Here is a 20,497-nt window from a genome sequence, read left to right as displayed (position 1 = left end):
CAAATTTAAATAAATTTGGGAGTTCCTCTGTGGCTCAGCAGGTTAAGAACCCAGCATTTTCATTGCTGTGGCTTGGGTCACTGCTAGGGCGGGTACAGTCCCTAGCCTGGGAACTTCCATATGCCACAGGCACGGCCAAAGGGAAAAAAGGATTGAAATAAACTATTTTGGAAGAGTGTGAAATACAAAGAAATGTTGTAGAAATAGTAGAATTCCTGCCCGATTTCCCTGTTGTTTACATCTTACATTGCTATATTTGTCACAACTAATGTAAGTAACCATTAACTAAATTCCATACTTCTTTCAGATTTTTAGCCTTTTCTCTTTTTCTTTCATTCCAGTATGCCAAGTTACGTTTGGTCATTGTGTCTGCTTAACCTCAGTTTTTTTTGATTTTTGATGACCCTGACAGTTTTAAGGAGCACTGGTCAGGTATTTTATTGGTGTCCCTCGGAGTTTTCCAAGGTTTCTGTCATGGTTAGACTGGGCTTACTGTTTTGGGGGGGAGGAAGAACACTAGGTGTCATTCTCACTCTGTTCATCTTATCAAGGATTTATGTTAACATGCCTCACCACTGACCATGTGGGTTTTGATCACCTGGCCAAAATAGTGTTTCCTAGGGTACTCTAAAGTTCCTTTTTTCGGAGTTCCTGTCGTGGCTCAGTGGTTAACGAATCCAACTAGAAACCATGAGGGTGCGGGCCTAAAAGGACAAAAGATGAAAGAAAGGAAAGGAAAGGAAAGGGGAAAGGAAAGGAAAGGGGAAAGGAAAGGGGAAAGGAAAGGAAAAAGGAAAGGAAAGGAAAAAGGAAAGGAAAGGAAAGGAAAAAGGAAAGGAAAGGAAAGGGGAAAGGAAAGGAAAGGAAAAGGGAAAGGAAAGGAAAAGGGAAAGGAAAGGAAAAGGGAAAGGAAAGGAAAAAGGAAAGGAAAGGAAAGGAAAAAGGAAAGGAAAGGAAAAAGGTAAGGAAAAAGGAAAGGAAAGGAAAAGAAAGAAAGAAAAGAAAGAAAGAAAAGAAAGAAAAAATCCTTTGGCCATATATGTGAGTTTATTTTTATGTTCCTAATTCTAGTCAATTGGTCAATGTGTATTTATGCTAGTACCATACTATTTAGGTCACTGTTGCCTTTTTTTTTTTGGCTTGTTTTTTCATTACCTTCACCTGTTTCTTTTTCTTTACCTTTTTTCTTTTTTGGCCACCCTGAGGCTTATGGAGTTCCCTGGCCAGGGATCAGATCTGAGCTACAGTTTCAACCTGTGCCATAGCTATGGCAATGCCAGATCCTTTAACCCACTGTGCTGGGCCTGGGATCGAACCTGTATCCTGGTGCTTCAGAGACACTGCAGATTACGTTGTGCCACAGCGGTAACTCTGATCACTGTAGCTTTGTAATAGGTTTTGAAATCAGAATAGACATTCAACTTTGTTCTTTTTCAAGTTTCAGCTATTTAGGCATCCCTTTTAAGTTCCACATGAATGCTTCTACTTAGGCACAATATATTGGGATTTCTGATAGAGATTACATTGATTCCGTAGATGTTTTTTGGTAGTAGTGACTTTTTTTTTTTTTTTTTTTTTTGTCTTTTGTCTTTATAGGGCTGCACCCTTGGCATATGGAGGTTCTCAGGCTAGGGGTCTAATTGGAGCTGTAGCCATCGGCCTACGCCAGGGCCACAGCAGCATGGGATCCGAGCTGCGTCTGAGACCTACACCATAGCTCACGGCAATGCCGGATCTTAACCCACTGAACAAGGCCAGGGATTGAACCCGCAACCTCATGGTTCCTAGTCTGATTCGTTTCCGTTGAGACACAATGGGAACTCTGTAGTGACCTTTTAAAGGTAATAATAAGTCCAACAATTCATGAAGTGTCTTTCCATGTATTGGTATCTTTAGTTTCTTTTGGCAGTGTTTCATCATTTTCAGTGTACAAATCTTTTGCTTCTGTGGTTACGTTTATTCCTAAGTATGTTATTCTTGGTGATGCAATTTTAAATGGTGGAAAGCACGATTTTTAAGGATGAAAGGCTTAACATTAAGTCAAGGTATTCACGACTTGGTCTCCTTGCTTTTGTGGACAGCTGCACTAATAACAGATCTTTGGAACTCTGGTTTTAAAAGAAAAAAATGGCAAATAGCTTGTGTGCACCTCAAAAATCAAATCTCAAGTGGCTAAGTAGTTACTCCTCCTTACATTCCATGTGCAGAGCAGCCTCTCTTCAATTTAATTCAAAATGAATTATAAAATAACTTGCTAATTTAGGGTAATTCCCCACATTATCTCTAGTACCTAGAATAGTGCTGGCATATTATATTTGGTCAGTGATGAGAATGAAAAATCACAAAATAAATACTAAAGGGGAAAAAAGACAATCAACAAAAGAGGTGAGAATTATTAGGATTTTATTTTTCTGTAGACTCTTAAAACTCAGCTTCACCAAGTAACAACTCTTTAAACTCAGCTCACCAAGTAATGTCAGACTTCAGAAATAACAGGTCTTTCCTGGACTGTAACCCTTTTAGAGAATTTATCAAAAACCATATAGTTCCAGGATGTCTCCACTCATAATTCTAAACCAGTTACAGAATTCTATCTTCTTAGGTCTTAACTGGAATTGAACAATCTAGACACATGTAACATAATCAGAAGAGCAGGTACCATTTCCTTCTTTCCCCAGCTGAATGAACTCTCCTACCTCCCACCCCTGCCCAGGGTTTGTTACTAAGAGATGCTTGAGTATCTTACTTTCCAAGAAACCTGCCTATCAGTTCTGATTCTTAGCTTGGATTAAGGGAGCTCTTAGTCACAAAAGAATTTGATAAATATTCCGAGTGAATTATTCTCAGCTGTGGACAAATTACATTTCTTTTTCCTTTACAGCTGACATAGTTTTGCTTCAATACTCCCTGTGTGCAGAAGCCAAACCTTTTGTTAAAACCCCTTATAATTTCCATGATGATTCAGAGGAGGGGAGGACAGGCGAAGAGAGGTGGCTTGTTCTGTAGAAGGTTCTGAAAAGGGCAGGTGACTTTTGAAGTCATCAAGTGGAGAAACGGCAAAATGTTCCTCCTCCTTATTCTGATAATGAAAACACTTGTAGGCCAGAACTAGAAAGTTCTGGTTCTGAAATTATAATATATTATAATATTAAGTACATTCAGAATTTATATTAACTCTGTAATTTCTTTTCCCTGAGTTTGGGTTCACAGTTTGGTAGATATTTAAAGAAGAGGTAGTTAGTGGGGGTAAAGAGGAAACAATGTTTATGTCAAGCAGCACCTGGGAAAATATGTAACATCTGTCATTTCAATCTCAGTTACCAATTATCGTCCCCCCTTAATCTGCAAATGTAATAGAAGGATGGTCACTTTCCTTTTTATTCTTATCTACTAAGGACCCTCTCTCCTATAACATCCACCCCAGTCTTAGGACTATTCATAAAAATGAATAGCCCTTCCAAAGACATACTACGAAATAAAAGCTTCAAAGTGGGGTCGTTTAGATTTAGCAGAGAGAGGCTCAACTGAGTAACTTTTATTCATACAGTCGTTAGAGAAAGCGAGCAAAATTTGCAGCATCACCAGCCACTGCCTTTTCTCCCTGGACCTGGTTTATTTAAATCATTCCTATCAACTCTTGAGTTGACTCTAAAGTCTTGGCTCTAGGGGATCTGAGACAGCTAACACGGGTAGAGACATTTTGGTCCAAATCTTGGCCTCCAGTCTTACGATGGGCTGGTGGAATACTGTTTCATCAGATGCTCATGACAGGGATTGCAGACTCGCTCAGGCTTGATACTTGAGGGAAGAGGCAGCTGGTTTGTTGAGCAGGCATCACAGAAGGTACCTCTGCAGTTCTTACACACATGCTACAAGGAGAAGGGGAGCTCAGGTGGGGAACAGAAGAGCAGGGCTTAAGGATGTATGGGATACAAGAGGCTGAGTATGACAGATGCTCAGTGTCTAATCAAGTAATGACTGACTGCTGTGTGCTACACAGTATCTGACCGATCTGTCTGTAAAGAAGGGTACAGCCTAGTTCTTAGATCTTAAATGAGAAGCATTTCCACAGAAATTATTTATCTTTAGATACTTTCATTTACTATATTCACTTTTACAGGGGCTATTTCTAATATTAATTTGCAATTATCTAAGCACAGTCCAAATAAGATGGGCAGTGACCTAGCCATGGATTGGGTAGTTAGCCCAAGATTAAAAAATTTGCAAAAAAAAAAAAAGGAGTTCCCGTCATGACTCAGTGGTTAACAAATCCGACTAGGTGTGGGTTCGATCCCTGGCCTTGCTCAGTGGGTTAAGGCTCTGGTGTTGCCATGCGCTGTGGTGTAGGTCGCAGACACGGCTCAGATCCCGCGTTGCTGTGGCTCTGGCGTAGGCTGGTGGCTACAGCTCCCATCTGACCCCTAGCCCAGAAACCTCCATGTGCCACGGGAGCAGCCCTAGAAAAGGCAAAAAGACCAAAAAAAAAAAAAAAAGAAAAAAAATTTGCTGAGCAGTGAGCTGAATGCATAATTTCTAATACACTGATGTGCTCACTGCTTTCTTGTGATGCTCTACAAGCACATCCTTTGGGATTTCAGTGCAGCAGGTGCACAGCTTCCTGCATCCTTTTTATTGGGAAATTAGTCTCTTATTAAGCATTTTGAATGTAGTGGCCAAACTAGGAGAGCATGTGGGTCACTCTGGCAGTGTCACTAGTAAAGCTGTGACAGGGTGGTGCACACACAGCTCCAAAGCTCCCTAGAGAAAGGCTGTGAAGAATAACTTCCCCATAAATAATGCTACTTCTCCCCAAACAACTCATCCTCCTGAGGGTGCAGTGGAGGTAAATGGTCACTTTTATTTGAAAGCCTGGGAGGAATTTTCCTCTGACATACTGCAGTTACTCTGCAGGGCTCAGAAAAGCCAGACTTGGATTAGCACCTTTTGTTTTGGAACGTATTTCTCTAATTACAACTTCCAAGGCTATAATGGCAAGGTCACCTCTATCTGATTCTGCTAATTCAAGACTGGATCATTTGACAATTTTGCTTGTTAAAATTTAGCATGATTGCAAATGACGGCCCGCGGGTTGTAACCCAGAATTTGGGCATATTTCCTTGTCTTCTAAGCACTTGTTCCTAACACTCATTTGAGCACCTGCTAAGAAGTGGACAGCCACATTCAATGCTGGGGGATCCCACTGTGAGCAATGCGGCCGTCAAAGAGAAGTACTCTTCCTCAGGGTTTCCCTCCGCTCTGCTGACTTGGGTAACACGCTGGGAGGGAGCGCAAAGCAGAGACGCTTGAGGATCCAAGGGGAAAACAAGTGGTCTAGTAGAGAGCTCTCAGGCTGTGTCCCCAGATAATTCAAAGAACCCCGCCCCCAACCCATCTTCTCTGTTCTAAGCAGGATGGAGTGCCTAGAAGGAGTGCAGACCATGGAGCCACAGTCAAGTTGCACCTGGGCTTTGGGTAACCAGGAGATGTCTTAACACCTGGGTTCTTTATAAAATGACGCAAAGGATGCAAGCTTGACAAGAGCAGGACTGGTCTGCACTTTGTGCATTATCTTTCTCCAGTACATTCCACAGAGTGGGCACTTAACAGTTATTTACAGATTCTTGTTTGTTTTAAACTATATATCTTATATTTATTTTATTTTTTTTGTCTTTTTGCTATTTCTTTGGGCCGCTCCTGTGGAATATGGAGGTTCCCAGGCTAGGGGTCGAATCGGAGCTATAGCCCACGGCCTACACCAGAGCCACAGCAACGCAGGATCCGAGCCTCATCTGCAACCTACACCACAGCTTATATTTATTTTAATGGGAATTTACTGACATGGCTTAAGAGGCCTGGAAAAAAAGCTTGCTCCTTTTGCGTTTCTCTGCACTCTGTACAGAGTCCCTCTTACTGGAAGGGCAGTGGTGTCATGGGCGTTCCTGTGGGGAACCTGCTCGCTCCTCACCACCGTTACCTTTGTTAGGCTGCAATCTTCTCGGCACAGCTGACACATCTGGGACTTTTCAGAGAGCAGCGGCTGATCCTAAAGCACATAGTGAGCCAGTCAGTTTCCCTTAGCCCCAGAAATATCAGTATTTTTAGAATATGCATTTTTTAGTTATAAAGCTAATATAATCACACTACAGACTATCTGGAAACTAGAGAAACAAATTACATACAGTCTCACCACCTTAATACAACTCTGATGATCCTATCATTACCCTTGGAGCTCTTTTAATTTTTATAATAAATGTGATTTCATTTTATTTTACTTTTTGTCTTTTTAGGGCTGCACCTGCAGCAAATGGGAGTTTCCAGGCTAGAAGTTGAATCAGAGCTGCAGCCGCCAGCCTAAGCAACAGCCACAGCAACACCAGATCCTTAACCCACAGAGTGAGGCCAGGGATCGGACCTGTATCCTCATGGTTACTAGTCGGGTTCATACCTGCTGAGCCACAGTTGGAACTCCCATGTGATTTTATTTATAAAAAGAATATGCAAGTATATTAGGTGTAAAAAGATAAAAAAAAACCAAACTATCAACACGAGTGGAAAGCGGAAGGCTTCATTTTACATGTTAATAGAAAATGACAGGGGTGACTAGCATTTACCACAGACACAGCAGCGCTTATCATCTTTCTCACGGGGTCGTCATATATCGCTGAATTTGTGCTTCCTTCCTTTGCTTTTCTAAGTGATTAAAAAATATGTCTTCTGTCCATTTTCTATAAGGGAAAGCCAGGAGAAAGGGAGGTGCGGGGAGCTCCCTTAGGTCTCATGGCTTGTCAGAGAGACTCTCAGATGGGAAGTGACAGCTGCTGTTTGCTTAGTGAACTGCTTAAGGCTGTGCTACTTCTTGTGACAGTTTTCAGGCAAAATGCATGTCCCTTTAAGACACTATTAAGGATGGACACAGAGGCCTGGATGCATTCATCTACCTCCCAGCCGCCTTGTCTACAGCCAGGCATGGTCCAGCCAACTGTGTCATTTATACGGGATGTCTCAGCACAGGAGACTACGTACCTGCTCATCCACAGGGTGAGACTGCAGCCTACAATGCAAAGTAAAAGCAGTAACTAAGAGTAACTCATCTTTCCTTTTTTTATCACTTCAAAAGCACAGAAAAACCAGTATCATGGCTCTTTTATGCTCTTGGGACCAATGTAGTTACTAATGTTGACCTTCCCAAGGAGAGGAAATTTTGTGTTAAAGCTATTACTGGAATGTAATCCTTGACCTACATTCTAGTTCCTGTTTAAAAATAGACTGGAGTAGACTGGAGTGAGATTATATATATATGTTTTCTGTCTTTTAGGGCCACACCTGCAGCATGTGGGGGTTCCCAGGATAAGGGTTGAATTAGAGCTTCGGCTGCTGGTCTATACCACAGCCAGAGCCACACCAGATCCAAGCCAAGTCTGTGGCCTACACCACCGCTCACAGCAAGGCCAGATCCCCAACCCACTGAATGAGGCCAGGGATTGAACCTGCAACTGCATGGATACTATTCGGGTTCATTACCACTGAGCTACAACAGGGACTCCCTGGACTCATATTTTATGTTTCCTTTTTACTATCAAGAAAATAGTGTGTATGTTTCCCAACCTGCAAAACTCCAGTGACCAAGACCATACCTTTAAAGCCTTTTTTCCTATCCAATATTATGGAAACCCACCCATTATCCTCTGTCATGTATTAGTTCCTCCTCCCAAGTATTCTTAAATGTGAACTGTAGCAAATTAATCAGAGAAGAGGAAATGAATGAGACTGTCACATGAGCACCCATCCAGGTTGAAATGTTTCTTCATGATAGCCAGCTGAGCTAACCTTGATTTTTCCAACTTGGAATAGAACTTATACAAGAGGAGAAGCAAAGCCAACTCTCAGTTCTGGGGAGCATGCACCACAGCTCTACAGTGGCTCCAAGTCTCTGCTGCTGAGTGACAGTGTGACCATCAGCGTGACCAGGTTTTCAGCTGCTCCTTGGACCACAATCCCAGGACACCTGTGTATGTTTTAGGATTGCAGTTCTGGCCAGGACAGGCCCTGGAAGCAGCTGCTATGGATGCAGAGACAAAGGACTTAAAAAGAGAGGACATGATAAGGAGAGGCAACTTGGGCCTCTCTGTGTACCTCTTTTCTCATTTCTAAAGTAGGAAAAAAGTTTAGATGATTAAACTTTTGTAAGGAGATGTACATTTTAAGGAGATGATGAATGTGACACACTTTTTAAGGTGCAGAGCACAACACAGATAGAAGGTGGTACACTCATGCTCTGTCCTAGTGTTCCACATCCAGGTTGAATCCTCAGATGTACAACCCACAGATACAGAGAGCCCATCATATTCATTATACTAGGCCATTTTATATAAAGGAATTGAGCATCCATGGATTTTCCTATTTGTGGAGGCTCCTGGCATCCTACATACACCGCAGCCACAGCAATGCGGGATCTGACCCATGTCTTCGACCTACACCACAGCTCACGGCAACGCCGGATCCTTAACCCCATGAGCGAGGCCAGGGATCGAACCTTCGTCCTCATGGATGCTGGTTGTGTTCGTTACCACTGAGCCATGATGGGAACTCCTAGAAATAATCTTTTAAGTGATCATTTGAGTTTGGGGATTAACTAGGGAAGAATCAGAGGAAAGCTTGATCACCTTTCTTTCTTCTGAAATGGCCTAAATGGGTCTGGTTTAATAATGTGTTATCTGATCTATTCTTTATTCACTCCCTCTTCAAAATATCTTTCTGGGATAGTAATATTATTAGTCAGTGTCTGACTTGTATATCAAAAGGGCCCTCCTTCCCACCACCCCAAAACAGCTTTGTATCTTAGTTACTATTTTATTAATAATCACCTGTGGCTTTCTTCCAGGGGCTTTGCTGGTTGCACATTTTCCTCTTGAGCTCTGCGCCTCCCATCCTGCCAAAAGAAAACAGCCCATTTATTACTCAGACTGATTAACAACTGCTGCTGCTGCTGCAGACATGTTCTTCTGTATTGTCTTAGCTTCAGTATAAAACTAAGCAGCTTTTTTTTTAATTAGGAAAGGAATTTAACTTTGAAGATATTTTCCCTCATTCTTTGTTCCAAGTAGTTTTTTTGTTTGTTTGTTTGTTTCTTTTTTAGCCGCCCTATGACATATGGAGTTCCCAGACCAGGGATCAGATCCCACCTAAGCCCCAGCTGTGGCAACACCAGATCCTTAACCTACTGTGCCCAGCTGGGACTGAACCTGCATCCCACTGCTCCCAAGATGCCGATCCTATTGTGCCACAGCAGGAACTCTCCAAGTAGTTTCTTTCTTTCTTCTTCTTCTTCTTTTTTTTTTTTTTTGTCTTTTTAGAGCCACACCCTGTGGCATATAGAAGTTCCCAGGTTAGGGGTTAAATCAGAGCTGCAGCTACCGGCCTATACCAGAGCCACAGCAACACGGGATCCGAGCCATGTCTGTGACCTACACCACAGCTCATGGCAATGCCAGAACCTTATCCTACTGAGAGAGGCCAGGAATCAAACCCACAACCTCATGGATACTATTTGGGTTCCTTTCTGCTAAGCCACAATGGGAACTCCTCCCCGAGTAGTTTCTTAACAAATTATGCTGATAGACTTTGCAACAAATGATTTTCAGAGTAGATTATTATTTACTTTAATTCTTGAGATTCAATGAAATTTTGAATGTGTCCTATTTATTTACAAAGTGGGGTCAAGGCATCAGTTACTTCTTAGGAGAAAAAAATAAACACACACACATGCACACACATCATCTGAGCTCTGGAAAACTAGTGAAACCAAGCATGGCCATAGCCAGCAGACTGTGTAATCCTCTGGACAGTTAAGTAGTTGCCTCGATGTCATGACAACTACAGCCTATATAACCAGAGGAGTTTTCTACTCTGAAGAATCAAACTGCATTTCTACCAGTGCTCTTAAGCCCTGCCTCAGCAGTTTCAGGGGACACATTCTTTCTGTGGCACAGTGCGGTCTCCCTGAAATGCTTGCCCAATGGCCTCCAAAAGTAGAATGTATGTTCTCCGACCACTCCTGGAAAGCCCTGCCCTGCAGGGTGATTCAGGATCAAGACATCTAAGGCCACATTGGAAAAACAGGATAAGATAGACCAGATTTTAGGTGAACCTCTGTTAAGCCCTTACTGGTAGATTTCACACTTGCTAAACTAAACTAATAAAGACAGCTTGCTACAGAGAGAATGCTACTTTGCACATGATAAATTAATGGTAATAAGTACTATGGAATAAATTTCCATTTACCACTTTTGTACTCTCCAGCAAATTAGCAGCTCACTCTCTAGAAATTTTAAGTGAGAAGCTTATAAATTTGTCCTGCTTTGTTATGTGTAATATTTACAAAGAAGGTCATTTTCCCCCGTGCTTGTCTTTGACAGAAAATGTCACGCCTTCCTAATTTTATCCTTTAAAGAGAGCGGCTATTTCCTGGGTCCCAGAGATGCTCTTAATCCAATTTTAGCTCCATCACTGCGGGTGCTGGAGGTCTCTTTCCTGACACTGTCCTGTACAAGCTTCCACTCCTGCTCTTTCAAACATGCTGCGTTACGTTCCCTTCCCCAAGGCTAGTTCCCTCATTTTCTAGTTTTCCTAGGAGAAGTACATTGAGTGATGAGAAGTACATTGAGTTAAAACTGAAATGTTCATGATTTGAAAAGGGTGTTCACACTCAAATCCAGATGGAAGACAATTCTGTTAAAGGGGAGCTCAGGGTTGGGGAGGGATTACTACCGTATTGTTAAAAATATTAGATGCCAAAATAACATTACCTAACTGAAAGGAATAAGACTGTCACTGGAGATCATGGGTATGAACTCCCTTTTCCAAATGAAATCAAGTCAGAGGGCACATCCTGGAGGCAGACGCAGAGTCGAGCCTCCTTGCGCTCCCTCCAGCGCCCGCCTGCCTTCCACACACTCAAGGCCACAGCAGGGAAGCACATGTTCTGACCCATCAAGGCAGCCTCTCAAAATCAAGTCAATGAACCAGGAATAACAAATATTACCGTTTTGGTCTCTGGCTTCTGGGAACCCTTTCCTGGGATGCTCCTGCTGTTTTGTGATCTTCCTTCTCTTTCCTGCTTTAATTCTAACTCAAGCCGGTTTCTGAGATAGGGAGGAGAGAAAATAATGAAAATTTGGATTTCTGAACTCATGTTTTCTAAAGAATGACAAACCCTTAAGAGTTCAGGAATTAAATTTTAATACTTGATTAATAAAAAGTATATATATATATATATATGTATATATATATATATATATATATATATATATATATATATGGACAACCAGGTTTTAAAGTACTAAAATGCAATATAATAAAACCAGTAACACTAAAATACATTCAACATGTTTAATCTTCCTCGGATGATTAAGGTACTTCATCATCTCCCAATGCCTGAGGGGTCAGCACAAATACCAACAAATACCAACATTTAACGCTAAGTCTTGTTTTTCCCCCACACCTGTAGCAAGTGGAAGTTCTCAGGCCAGAGACTGAACCCCTGCCACAGCAGGGACCTGAGCCACAGCAATGACAACACCAGATCCTTAACCTTCTGAGCTACCAGGGAACTCCAATACTAACTCTTAATGAGGAGTTGTGGTCAACTCAATGACTAGTAGGATTTACTGTAACTGAAAGGCAGTATTTATAAATTTTCATCAGGATACAGTATGGAAGCAGCAACACTACAGTCCTGTTGCATATTAATTAGCTAGTGTCTCTTGACAATTATGCAGTCCTTCCCCAATTACACCCTTGACCACGAGTATCCCTGGTAGCTCTGTACTTTCATATCCAATAGCAAAGTTCTGTTTGTTTGAAGTCAGTGCTTTAGGCACAGAGTCAAGTCTCATTTGAGAGAGAGTGTGGAAGAATAGTTAAGGGCTTGGAGTTAGAGAAATAGGCTTTTAAATTAGAGTGTTGCTACTTATTAGCTTAACTGTGAAATGTGGACAACTTAACCCCTCTTCGCTTCAATTTCCTCTGAAAGGGGTGGGGGATGAGATCACCTACAAATAGGGTTGATGGGAAGCTCTTGGGAGAGACTGCATGTGAAGTGCTTAGGAAAGTACTGGGCACGGTGCAAGCCCCCAACATAAATCCATGGTGAATTCAGAAAATTCTAACTGTTAGTATTATGCTAGCTATTAATTCTCTTCGCCACCCTATTTATCTGGAATCTTGGGTTGTAATTTCCTAATTCTTCGATGGCACAGGATGTTGACGAGATGTGGGGAGTGCCGATGTAGGGGAAGCTTTTTGAATTCTAGTTCTGGAGAAGGGACATGGGAGAGACAGAACAGACACGGCTGAATCGGGAGACCCCCCCCTTCTCCTGATGTCTGGCCTCCGCACATCCCACAACCACCCTCTCCGCTAAAGCCGCCCTTCCTTCACCGCTGCCTGGTGAGCGCCTCCACTTCCAGCTGTAGACTGTTGATCTTGTCTCCGAAGTCCTGCTTGAAGAGTCGGTTGTCCAACTCAGCAGACTGGCGGTCTCGCTCAGCCTGGCGCAATCTGGATGTGGGCCATATGAACTTGTGATAAAAAACAAAAGCCATGGTGGGGAGGAAGACCAAGTTCACAACACAAAATAAAACAACCCAAGGAAGAAGGAATGGAGAGACAGAGGCAGGAAAAAAACTTTGCAGGACATGGGAAGAAATTATGAGGGAAAAAAGATGGAGAAGGAACAAACTCTAAAAAAAAGCAAGGTGAAGGTGAACCAGGCAGAGGAAAAGTTGATTTTCCATTTTTTTTTTATTCTAGTACTACAGTTTACAGCCATTAGATGATAAACAATAAAACATCACTTTTTAGAAAGTCCATATCCAAAGCCAACCTCAAGTACACAGTAATTAAAGTTAAATCCACTTTTTTTGTTTTTATTTCCTAATAGGTTTGGTACTTTATATTCCTGTTTTACACTCATAACTGGAACTTGCAAATGGGCAACTACCTTCTTCTATGTGGAGTTAGAACATTTTCCTGGTTCCTTCCCTAAACCACAAGTTATATTAAATCACTGGACACTATACATCAACCTTACTCAAGCTTTGGGTTTTAACATAATGAAAAGCCTTTGTCAGAGACGGGCCGTCTCTTTCCTCTTCCATTTCTACCAAGTGGATTATGACTAAGTAGACAAACAATTCAGCACTGGGCCCACATAAGATTCCTGACCATATTCTCTGGAAGATTCTTATGAATATTTTCTCCTACATATCCTATAACTTTGCACCAATAAAGAAGCATGTTGTTAGGTGAAACAGCTGGGGCTCTATTTAATAGAATTTGGAAGCATGCTGTGTCATCTTTAAAATGTTCTGTTTTGGTGTTTGAGCACTCCTTCTAAATGCTCACAGAAAAGGCAGCTCATCACCACAAAATACTGAAGAATAGAAGAATAGGTGCAAAACTATATATATATAAGAATGAAACTAAGTTTAAAAGCACAGGATCTTCCATGAATTTGGTCACACGCTCTTTGACTTGACTTCGGTTCAAGTCTGAAAGGCCCTATAAAAACATACACGAAATCTATCTTACTCTTTTAATTCGGATTTCTCCAAGAGGATGGAAAAGAATGTCAAGAGCTGGAAGCAAAGAGGTTATCTTTGTCTCCACCTAAGCAGCTGAAATGCTGCAAATCCTATCAGAATGAGAAAAAACGAGAAAAAAACAAAATTTTTGCCAAGACATTTTGAAGGAGTAAAGGCTTATGTAATGCCTGTCCCCCCAAATCAAAAGTCATTTAAAAAAATCCAAGTGCTTATAGGATTATTATAATGTAAAGCCTAGAAAGGGTTAGATCTGTGATCACTTAGAAAAAGAAGCCCTGCTAATTATTGTTTGTGGGTACCTACTGGGAATCTTTATTTTTAGACTGAATAATAATAACGAATATAAGTTTATCACTTATCTATTTCCTACTTGGAAATGGTTTTTTAAATAATTAGATTGTTATTTTCCTAGAAACTCTAGCAAATCCCCATCTGAAAAAAAGTAAGAGAAACTCTTAAGTCAATGTTGCTGGCAGGGCATGAGACGCAAGAAAGCATCGCTCCCGTCTACACCTTGCCGTCTTTACTCCAAAAAGAAAAGCAGGATAGATTGAAAAATGTGTAGCAATTTTTTTTTTTTTTAATAGGAGAGGAGTGTTTTTATGAAAACTGTTTTCTCTGAGCTACCTAAATAGGAAGTAGAATTGCAGGAAAATGGCAGAGGTAGAAGGTGACATTATTAGGAGGGTTTTTCCCAAGCGTCCACATTATTATGTTATCATAAGTTACCTAATCACTAACTTTATCTCTATGATTTTAAAGAAATGTAAGGATTCCATTCCCCCCTCCCCCCCTCCCCCCACTTCCCCGAAAGTCACTAAGGCAAAAAAGTTACAAGCAATCTTGGTTACTGAGAATAGAACTGTAGTGAAATACTAAGTACTTATCCTTGGCTTGGGGATTAAACCTAGATAATAAAAGTGAAAGGGGGTCATGGCCTAAGAGACACAGAACTACTTTAGAAGGGTCCAAGACCACGTGGTAGTCACCTCTAGTTCATTACATCGCAATGGCAGAACAGGCTCACTGACACAGACACCGCACCTAGAAACCCATACTGTCGGGGACTGGCTGGTAAAGGCATTGATCATATATGTACAGAGCTTTGATTCCCTAGAATTCTTTTTTTATGGTGTGTTTATGTATTGGTCAACTCAGAAGTAATTTCTCAAAGTTTATTTGGCATTTTTAAGAACTTGTACTAAATTTTCTAACTCTGGGAAGAAAATAAAGAAGAAGAAAAAAACACAGCCTATGTATCAAACTTTTTTTTTTTTTTTTTTAAGTCCAGCAAATTCAAAGTCAATTTTTGGTGACACATTTTATATAGAATCAGAGCATAAATGCAATAACTTTCAGATTTCTTCCTTCTATAATTAAGCTGTGATATCCAACTTGAGAGGTGACCAGCTCCAAATTGCCTAATGATGTTTTGGGATCAGTTTATTTGCTGCACTATTTAAGGTCTTTGCCTGTTTCACCAAATCCTTTTCACTTAATTAATAAAATAAAAATAAAAATGGAGTGAAAGGGGAATGAGAAAATGAATAAATAGGAAAGACAAAAATAGCAAGAGAATAAGTCAGCTTAATAACTCAAAGAGATGTCATTACTTTAGTTCTGTCTGCTTGAAATGTCAAGATAAAAATCTCTTGAAAAATTTGACACATTTTAAAAACACAATTTACGAATACTAAATCTGAATTGTTAAATCATAAACAACCGCTAAGAGCAAGCGCTTAGATAACTTCCTAGATAGATCAATACTTTTTTTTTTTTTCCTTTTACAGGGCCGCACTCGAGGCAGATGGAGGTTCCCAGGCTAGGGGTCCAATCAGAGCTATAAGCTGCCGGCCTACACCACAGCCACAGCTACGCCAGATCTGAACTTCGTATGGAACCTAAACTACAGCTCACGGCAACGCCGGATCCATAACCTACTGAGTGAGGCCAGGGATCCAAACTGCAACCTCATGGTTCCTAGTTGGGGTCATTTCCACTGCACCACAACAAGAACTCCTAGACCGATACTTTGTAATGTAAAATCAGTCAAACCAGAGGTTTCAAGCTTATTTAGAAACTTGCAATTAACTTTTGATTTAACAATAATATCCAGTGACGTTCAGGACCCAGCCTGGTCAAGAACTATCTGAATAAAAGAAGCCATCCATTTACTCATTCATTCGTGCATCTCCTAAATGAAGGCCTTGGACATTCAAGGCACTGTGACAGATCCGAAGAGGTGGAACTTAAAGGATTGTTGTTAAATAAATAACTGACCTCAACGAACCCACACTGTCAACAGAAGATAAAATACATGTATAAAGGCTGTGTAAGGTAAGGCAGAAAGTGAGAAGTGCTAGAAGCAGTATGGATCGAAGGCTATGCGAATTTTGACAAGGAAAAACTAGCGGTTTATTTTTAGCTGGGAAAAACATATTGGAGGAAGCTTTGGGTAGGTCGCATTTGAGTCTGAACATAAAAAAAAATATATCTGAAGAATAAGGGAGTGGAAAAAGCAAAGCATTTCTTTTCTTTTCTTTTCTTTTTTTTTTGTCTTTTTGCTATTTCTTTGGGCCGCTCCTGCGGCATATGGAGGTTCCCAGGCTAGGGGTCTAATTGGAGCTGTAGCTGCCCGCCTACGCCAGAGCCACAGCAACGCAGGATCCGAGCTGCATCTGCAACCTACACCACAGCTCACGGCAACGCCGGATTGTTAACCCACTGAGCAAGGGCAGGGACCGAACCCTCAACCTCATGGTTCCTAGTCGGATTCGTTAACCACTGCGCCACAACGGGAACTCCCATTTCTTTTATTTATTTATTTTTGTCCTTTTAGGGCTGCACACGTGGTCTATGGAGGTTCCCAGGCTAGGGGTCCAAGTGGAGCTGCAGCTGCCGGCCTACACCACAGCCATAGGAAAGCAGGATCTGAGCCAAGTCTGCGACCTGCACCACAGCTCATGACAACACCGGACCCTTTACCCACTGAGTGAGGCCAGGGATGGAACCTGCATCCTCATGAATGCTAGTCAGATTCACTTCCACTGAGCCACGACGGGAAATCCAGAAAGAAATTTCTTATTGGTGAGACTATTAGGGAAGACATGGATAGGGACAACAGGAAGCATGTCTGGGGACCAGTAAGTATTTTAGTTTTGCAAGAAGGGAGATGAGTGGGTGCTACAGGCAGCAACAAGGCTGGCAACATTTAATGGCCGAGGGTGCCATGGCTCATTCAATCTTAAAGTCTTAGCCATTTCTCAGGGCGGCTGAGTCACCAGGAAGTCCCCGGTGGTTCCAGACAGACAGAGATGAGAGCAACACAGAGAGAAGATGAACTTTGGGTGGACTGAACTGTACGTTGTAGTGGGGAATAGCGGGTGAGGGGTGCAAGTGCAAGACTGCCCTCCAGCTGGGGGACAGAGCTGGAGACCAAAAGATTTAAGAGTTGTGGGCAGGAGGTGATAGCGGAAGCCAAAGGCCTATTCAGGAGGAAGTAGAGAGAAAAAGGAAATGAGGGGTTGCAGTTATGAGAAGGGCCCTCAGAACCCCTCCATCACCTATCACCAAAGTCTTCAAAGGCCTAAGTAATGAACAATAAAAATCACAGAATCAGAAACAGATTTTTTTTTTTTTAAGGGCTGCACCTGTGACACATGGAAGTTCCCAGGCTAGGGACTGCACTGGAACTGCAGCTGCCAGCCTCCGTCACGGCCACAGCACTGAGCCACATCTGCAACCTACACCACAGCTCATCGCAACAATGGATCCTTAGCCCACTAAGCAGGGCCAGGGATCGAACCTGCGTCTTCATGGATACTAGTCAGGTTCGTTACTGCTGAGCCACAATAGGAACATCACTAACATATTTAAAAGGCCTTCCATTCTCATAAGAATCCCTCCTCTAACACATGACACTGAAGATATTTTTAATGACATCTTGAAAAACAGAATTTAACTGGCTTTCTTTCTACCAGCCTGCCTGGCGTTCAGTTGGGAGAATTCCATACACTCTGTTGGCCAAAATGCAAAACACATTTTTTCACTTCCAGGACTGAATGCCCCAATGTTTCACTAAAGAAACAGCACTTTTACCTTTGTTCGAGTTGTTTAATGGTAGCAGCCATCTGATTAGTCTTCTCTTCCAAGCGACTGTTCAGTTCACTTTTCTGTTTTACTCCTAAGTCTGAACTCTGTCACAGAAAAGAATTATGAGTGAATCACACATGCCTTTTGAACCTAATGGTAAGTGGGAAATAGAGAAATAGGAATGCTCAGTTATTTCCCAAATGGAGAAAAAACAAGAAGCAGTACTTAAAATCAGTATTGTTGTATGCAGTTTTGTCTGAAAAATCAATGATAGAAAGTTCCTCAATTTATGGTATTCCAGTGTAAAAGCTGATGGGGCTATATAACTCAGCTGGCAGGTTAGGATAGAGACTATAAATTACCTTACAGGATAAAAGAGAACCCCCCCACCCCGGCCAACACCATCGCCCGCCCCATCATCACCATGTGAAAAGTGGCCATGGTGCCCCAGAAGAGCAATGCGGGATTCTACCATGGTCCCATTCCTTAGGTGGTTTACTGGCAGCTAGCCTCAAAGTGAGATGTGACTCTTTCCTCCTGTATTTAAAGTGTGATTCAAGGGAACAAGCAGGGCAGGGCGGCGGGGGGTGGGGAGCCATAGGATTTAACAGAGCCAGAGAGTCTATTCCTCACACTTCCTGTACCTGCAGCTTAAAGGCAAGTTCATGCTTCAGAGCCCTGAGGTCATCCAACTGCTGCCGCAGAGACACCAGGGCATCCTGCTTCTCACAGACATCCTTCTCCAGCATCTTCATCGCCAGCTCCATCTCCTGTCTCATGCTGATCTGGATCTCCAGTTCTTTTTCAACATCCTGCACCCCAAGGGAAACAAATGACTTACTTATTCTCTTGTTCCTAAAACTCCACAGGAAAAAGCAGACCAAGACTCTCAGGTCTAAAGTCTGGCAAAGTATCCAGAAGCTATCATTCAACACAGAAACTTTAACAATAAGAATAATAATTAGGATCACTATAGTGACATTTACCTAACCAATTACAAATCTGAAAACTTTGGTAGGTGAAAGATAGTGTGCTATTTAATACGTCCAAAACACACGCATACTTGAGGTGCTTCATAAAGACACTTAAACAGACAACTGATGTCATATCCTATTATAGAAATACAAAGAACATGTTACAGCGGCCAGCACAAAGTGGAACAGCTGGAATTCTCTTCCATTGAGAGGTTGCTGACATTTTCAAGATCCCAAGAAACCCAAAAGATACTCTGGGTCCCCAAGGTAGCATCTCAATTACTGGGCATGGTCAGTACAGCTAACTGAATTTTTATATTTGCTTAACATGAGACCCGTTTTAGTTTCTACCATTATTACTACAGCATTATTTGGATGATCAGAGGTACAAGGACCTGAGGTTCTTCTGCATCCACACTATGCTCAGGGCACATCCAGAACCTTGTCTACTTGCTTGGTTTCTTATCTTTTTCTTTTCTTTTAAATCTTTTTGACTTTTTAGGGCCACACCTGCGGTATATGGAGGTTCCCAGGCTAGGGGTCCAATCAGAGGTGTTGCTGCCAGCCTACACCACAGCCACAGCAACCCCAGATCCAAGCTGTGTCTGTGACCCACGCCACAGCTCACTGGCAACGCTGGATCCGTAACCCACTGAGCGAGGCCTGGGATTGAACCTGCAGCTTCATGGTTTCTAGTCAGAGCTGTTTCTGTTGCACCACGAGGGGAGCTCTGAAAATTTTCTGTAAAATGTTTTCACTTGCCACTTAACTGAGGCACATCTTTGTGCATAGTAGGCATGATAGAAAACAAAGCAGACTGTTTCTTTTCCTTTCTTCTTTTCTTTTCTTTTTTTTTTTTTTTTAGGGCTGCACCTGTGGCATATCGAGGTTCCCAGGCTAGGGGTCGACCTACACCACAGCCACAGCACTGCCAGATCCCAGCTGTGTCTGCAACCGACACCACAGCTAGTCCTCAAGTGGACAGGTAGGTTTTAATGTTTTTGTGAACCATCAGAACATAGGCAAGGTTTACCAGTCGTAGTTGTGTCTCCTCCTTTAAGTGCTTTCTTGCTTCACTCAGTGCCTGCCCTTCGGAGGTTCTGTCTGGTTTAGGAGCCTTGAAGACATAAAACAGTACATGTTCAAGAACTTAAAGCACCTATACAGTTAGTAGACACTAACACTGCTATTCAATAAGGAAAATGGTCACACCTAAGCACACAGAACAATGAATGAAGACAACAAGAAACAGCAGTTTAGTAAATAAAAAATTCCTCAGCTGAATTGGGGGTTTCTTGTCATTTTATTTAAAGTCCTAAGGTAGTTGACCAAACCAAGTGGTAGAAGTCTTCAAAATCAGCCTCTATAAACAAAATAGCATTATTCACTGTAAACTATAAATGGGGAGAAATGTACAAGATCCTGTATGTGGTCCTCTAGAGACCTTACCTCGGGGTTCTCCAACCAACCATGAGACCACAGGTAAAAATGAGTAGTAAAACGTTGAATAGGTGCAGTTGTTTTCACAGAGTTCATGCTTTAAAGTCAAATATCTTACTCATGTTGATCCCCACAGCCTAGTTACTTACTCTTTTTTTTTAGGGCCTCATCCATGGGATATGCAAGTTCCCAGGCTAGGGGTCGAATCAGAGCTGCAGCTGCCAGCCTACACCACAGGTACAGCAACGCCAGATCCAAACTATGTCTGTGACCTGCATCATAGCCACAACTATGCCAAAGCGAGGCCAGGGAGGATTGAACTCACATCCTTACGGAAACTAGTCAGGTTTTCAACCTACTGAGCCTTGACGGGAACTCCAGGGAGAC

General features: G+C 42.0%; 1 protein-coding gene across 18 annotated transcripts in view; it reads right to left on the bottom strand.

The window, feature by feature from the left end:
• Positions 1 to 2,386: 2,386 nt before the first annotated feature.
• Positions 2,387 to 20,497, bottom strand: part of RUFY3 (RUN and FYVE domain containing 3) — an 87,390-nt gene continuing 69,279 nt past the window's right edge. For 3 of the 18 annotated variants that reach the window (XR_002346693.2, XR_014812649.1, XR_014812651.1), the window contains 9 exons: positions 19,704 to 19,787; positions 18,341 to 18,508; positions 17,703 to 17,800; positions 12,439 to 12,578; positions 11,042 to 11,141; positions 8,865 to 8,929; positions 7,024 to 7,051; positions 5,975 to 6,043; positions 2,387 to 3,887 (listed from right to left, as the gene is read on the bottom strand). Coding sequence is in view for 11 of the 18 variants with exons in the window: in XM_005656513.4 (XP_005656570.2) it covers positions 3,726 to 3,869; positions 5,975 to 6,043; positions 7,024 to 7,051; positions 8,865 to 8,929; positions 11,042 to 11,141; positions 12,439 to 12,558; positions 17,703 to 17,800; positions 18,341 to 18,508; positions 19,704 to 19,787 (876 nt within the window). In the remaining 7 variants the exon portion in view is untranslated. Of the gene's footprint in view, positions 3,888 to 5,974; positions 6,044 to 7,023; positions 7,052 to 8,864; positions 8,930 to 11,041; positions 11,142 to 12,438; positions 12,579 to 12,782; positions 15,099 to 17,702; positions 17,801 to 18,340; positions 18,509 to 19,703; positions 19,788 to 20,497 lie in introns of those variants that run through there. The other 15 variants (XR_001304041.3, XR_014812648.1, XR_014812650.1 and 12 more) reach the window with 6 other exon arrangements.

Source organism: Sus scrofa, chromosome 8 (assembly GCF_054392235.1).
Source record: "Sus scrofa isolate SSC_HxYL_T2T_F1_AM1 chromosome 8, Sscrofa_HxYL_maternal_Yorkshire_Landrace_v2.0, whole genome shotgun sequence".
Taxonomy (NCBI): domain Eukaryota; kingdom Metazoa; phylum Chordata; class Mammalia; order Artiodactyla; family Suidae; genus Sus; species Sus scrofa.
Note: the sequence above shows the minus strand (reverse complement) of the source record. Positions and strands in the feature narration are given on the sequence as shown.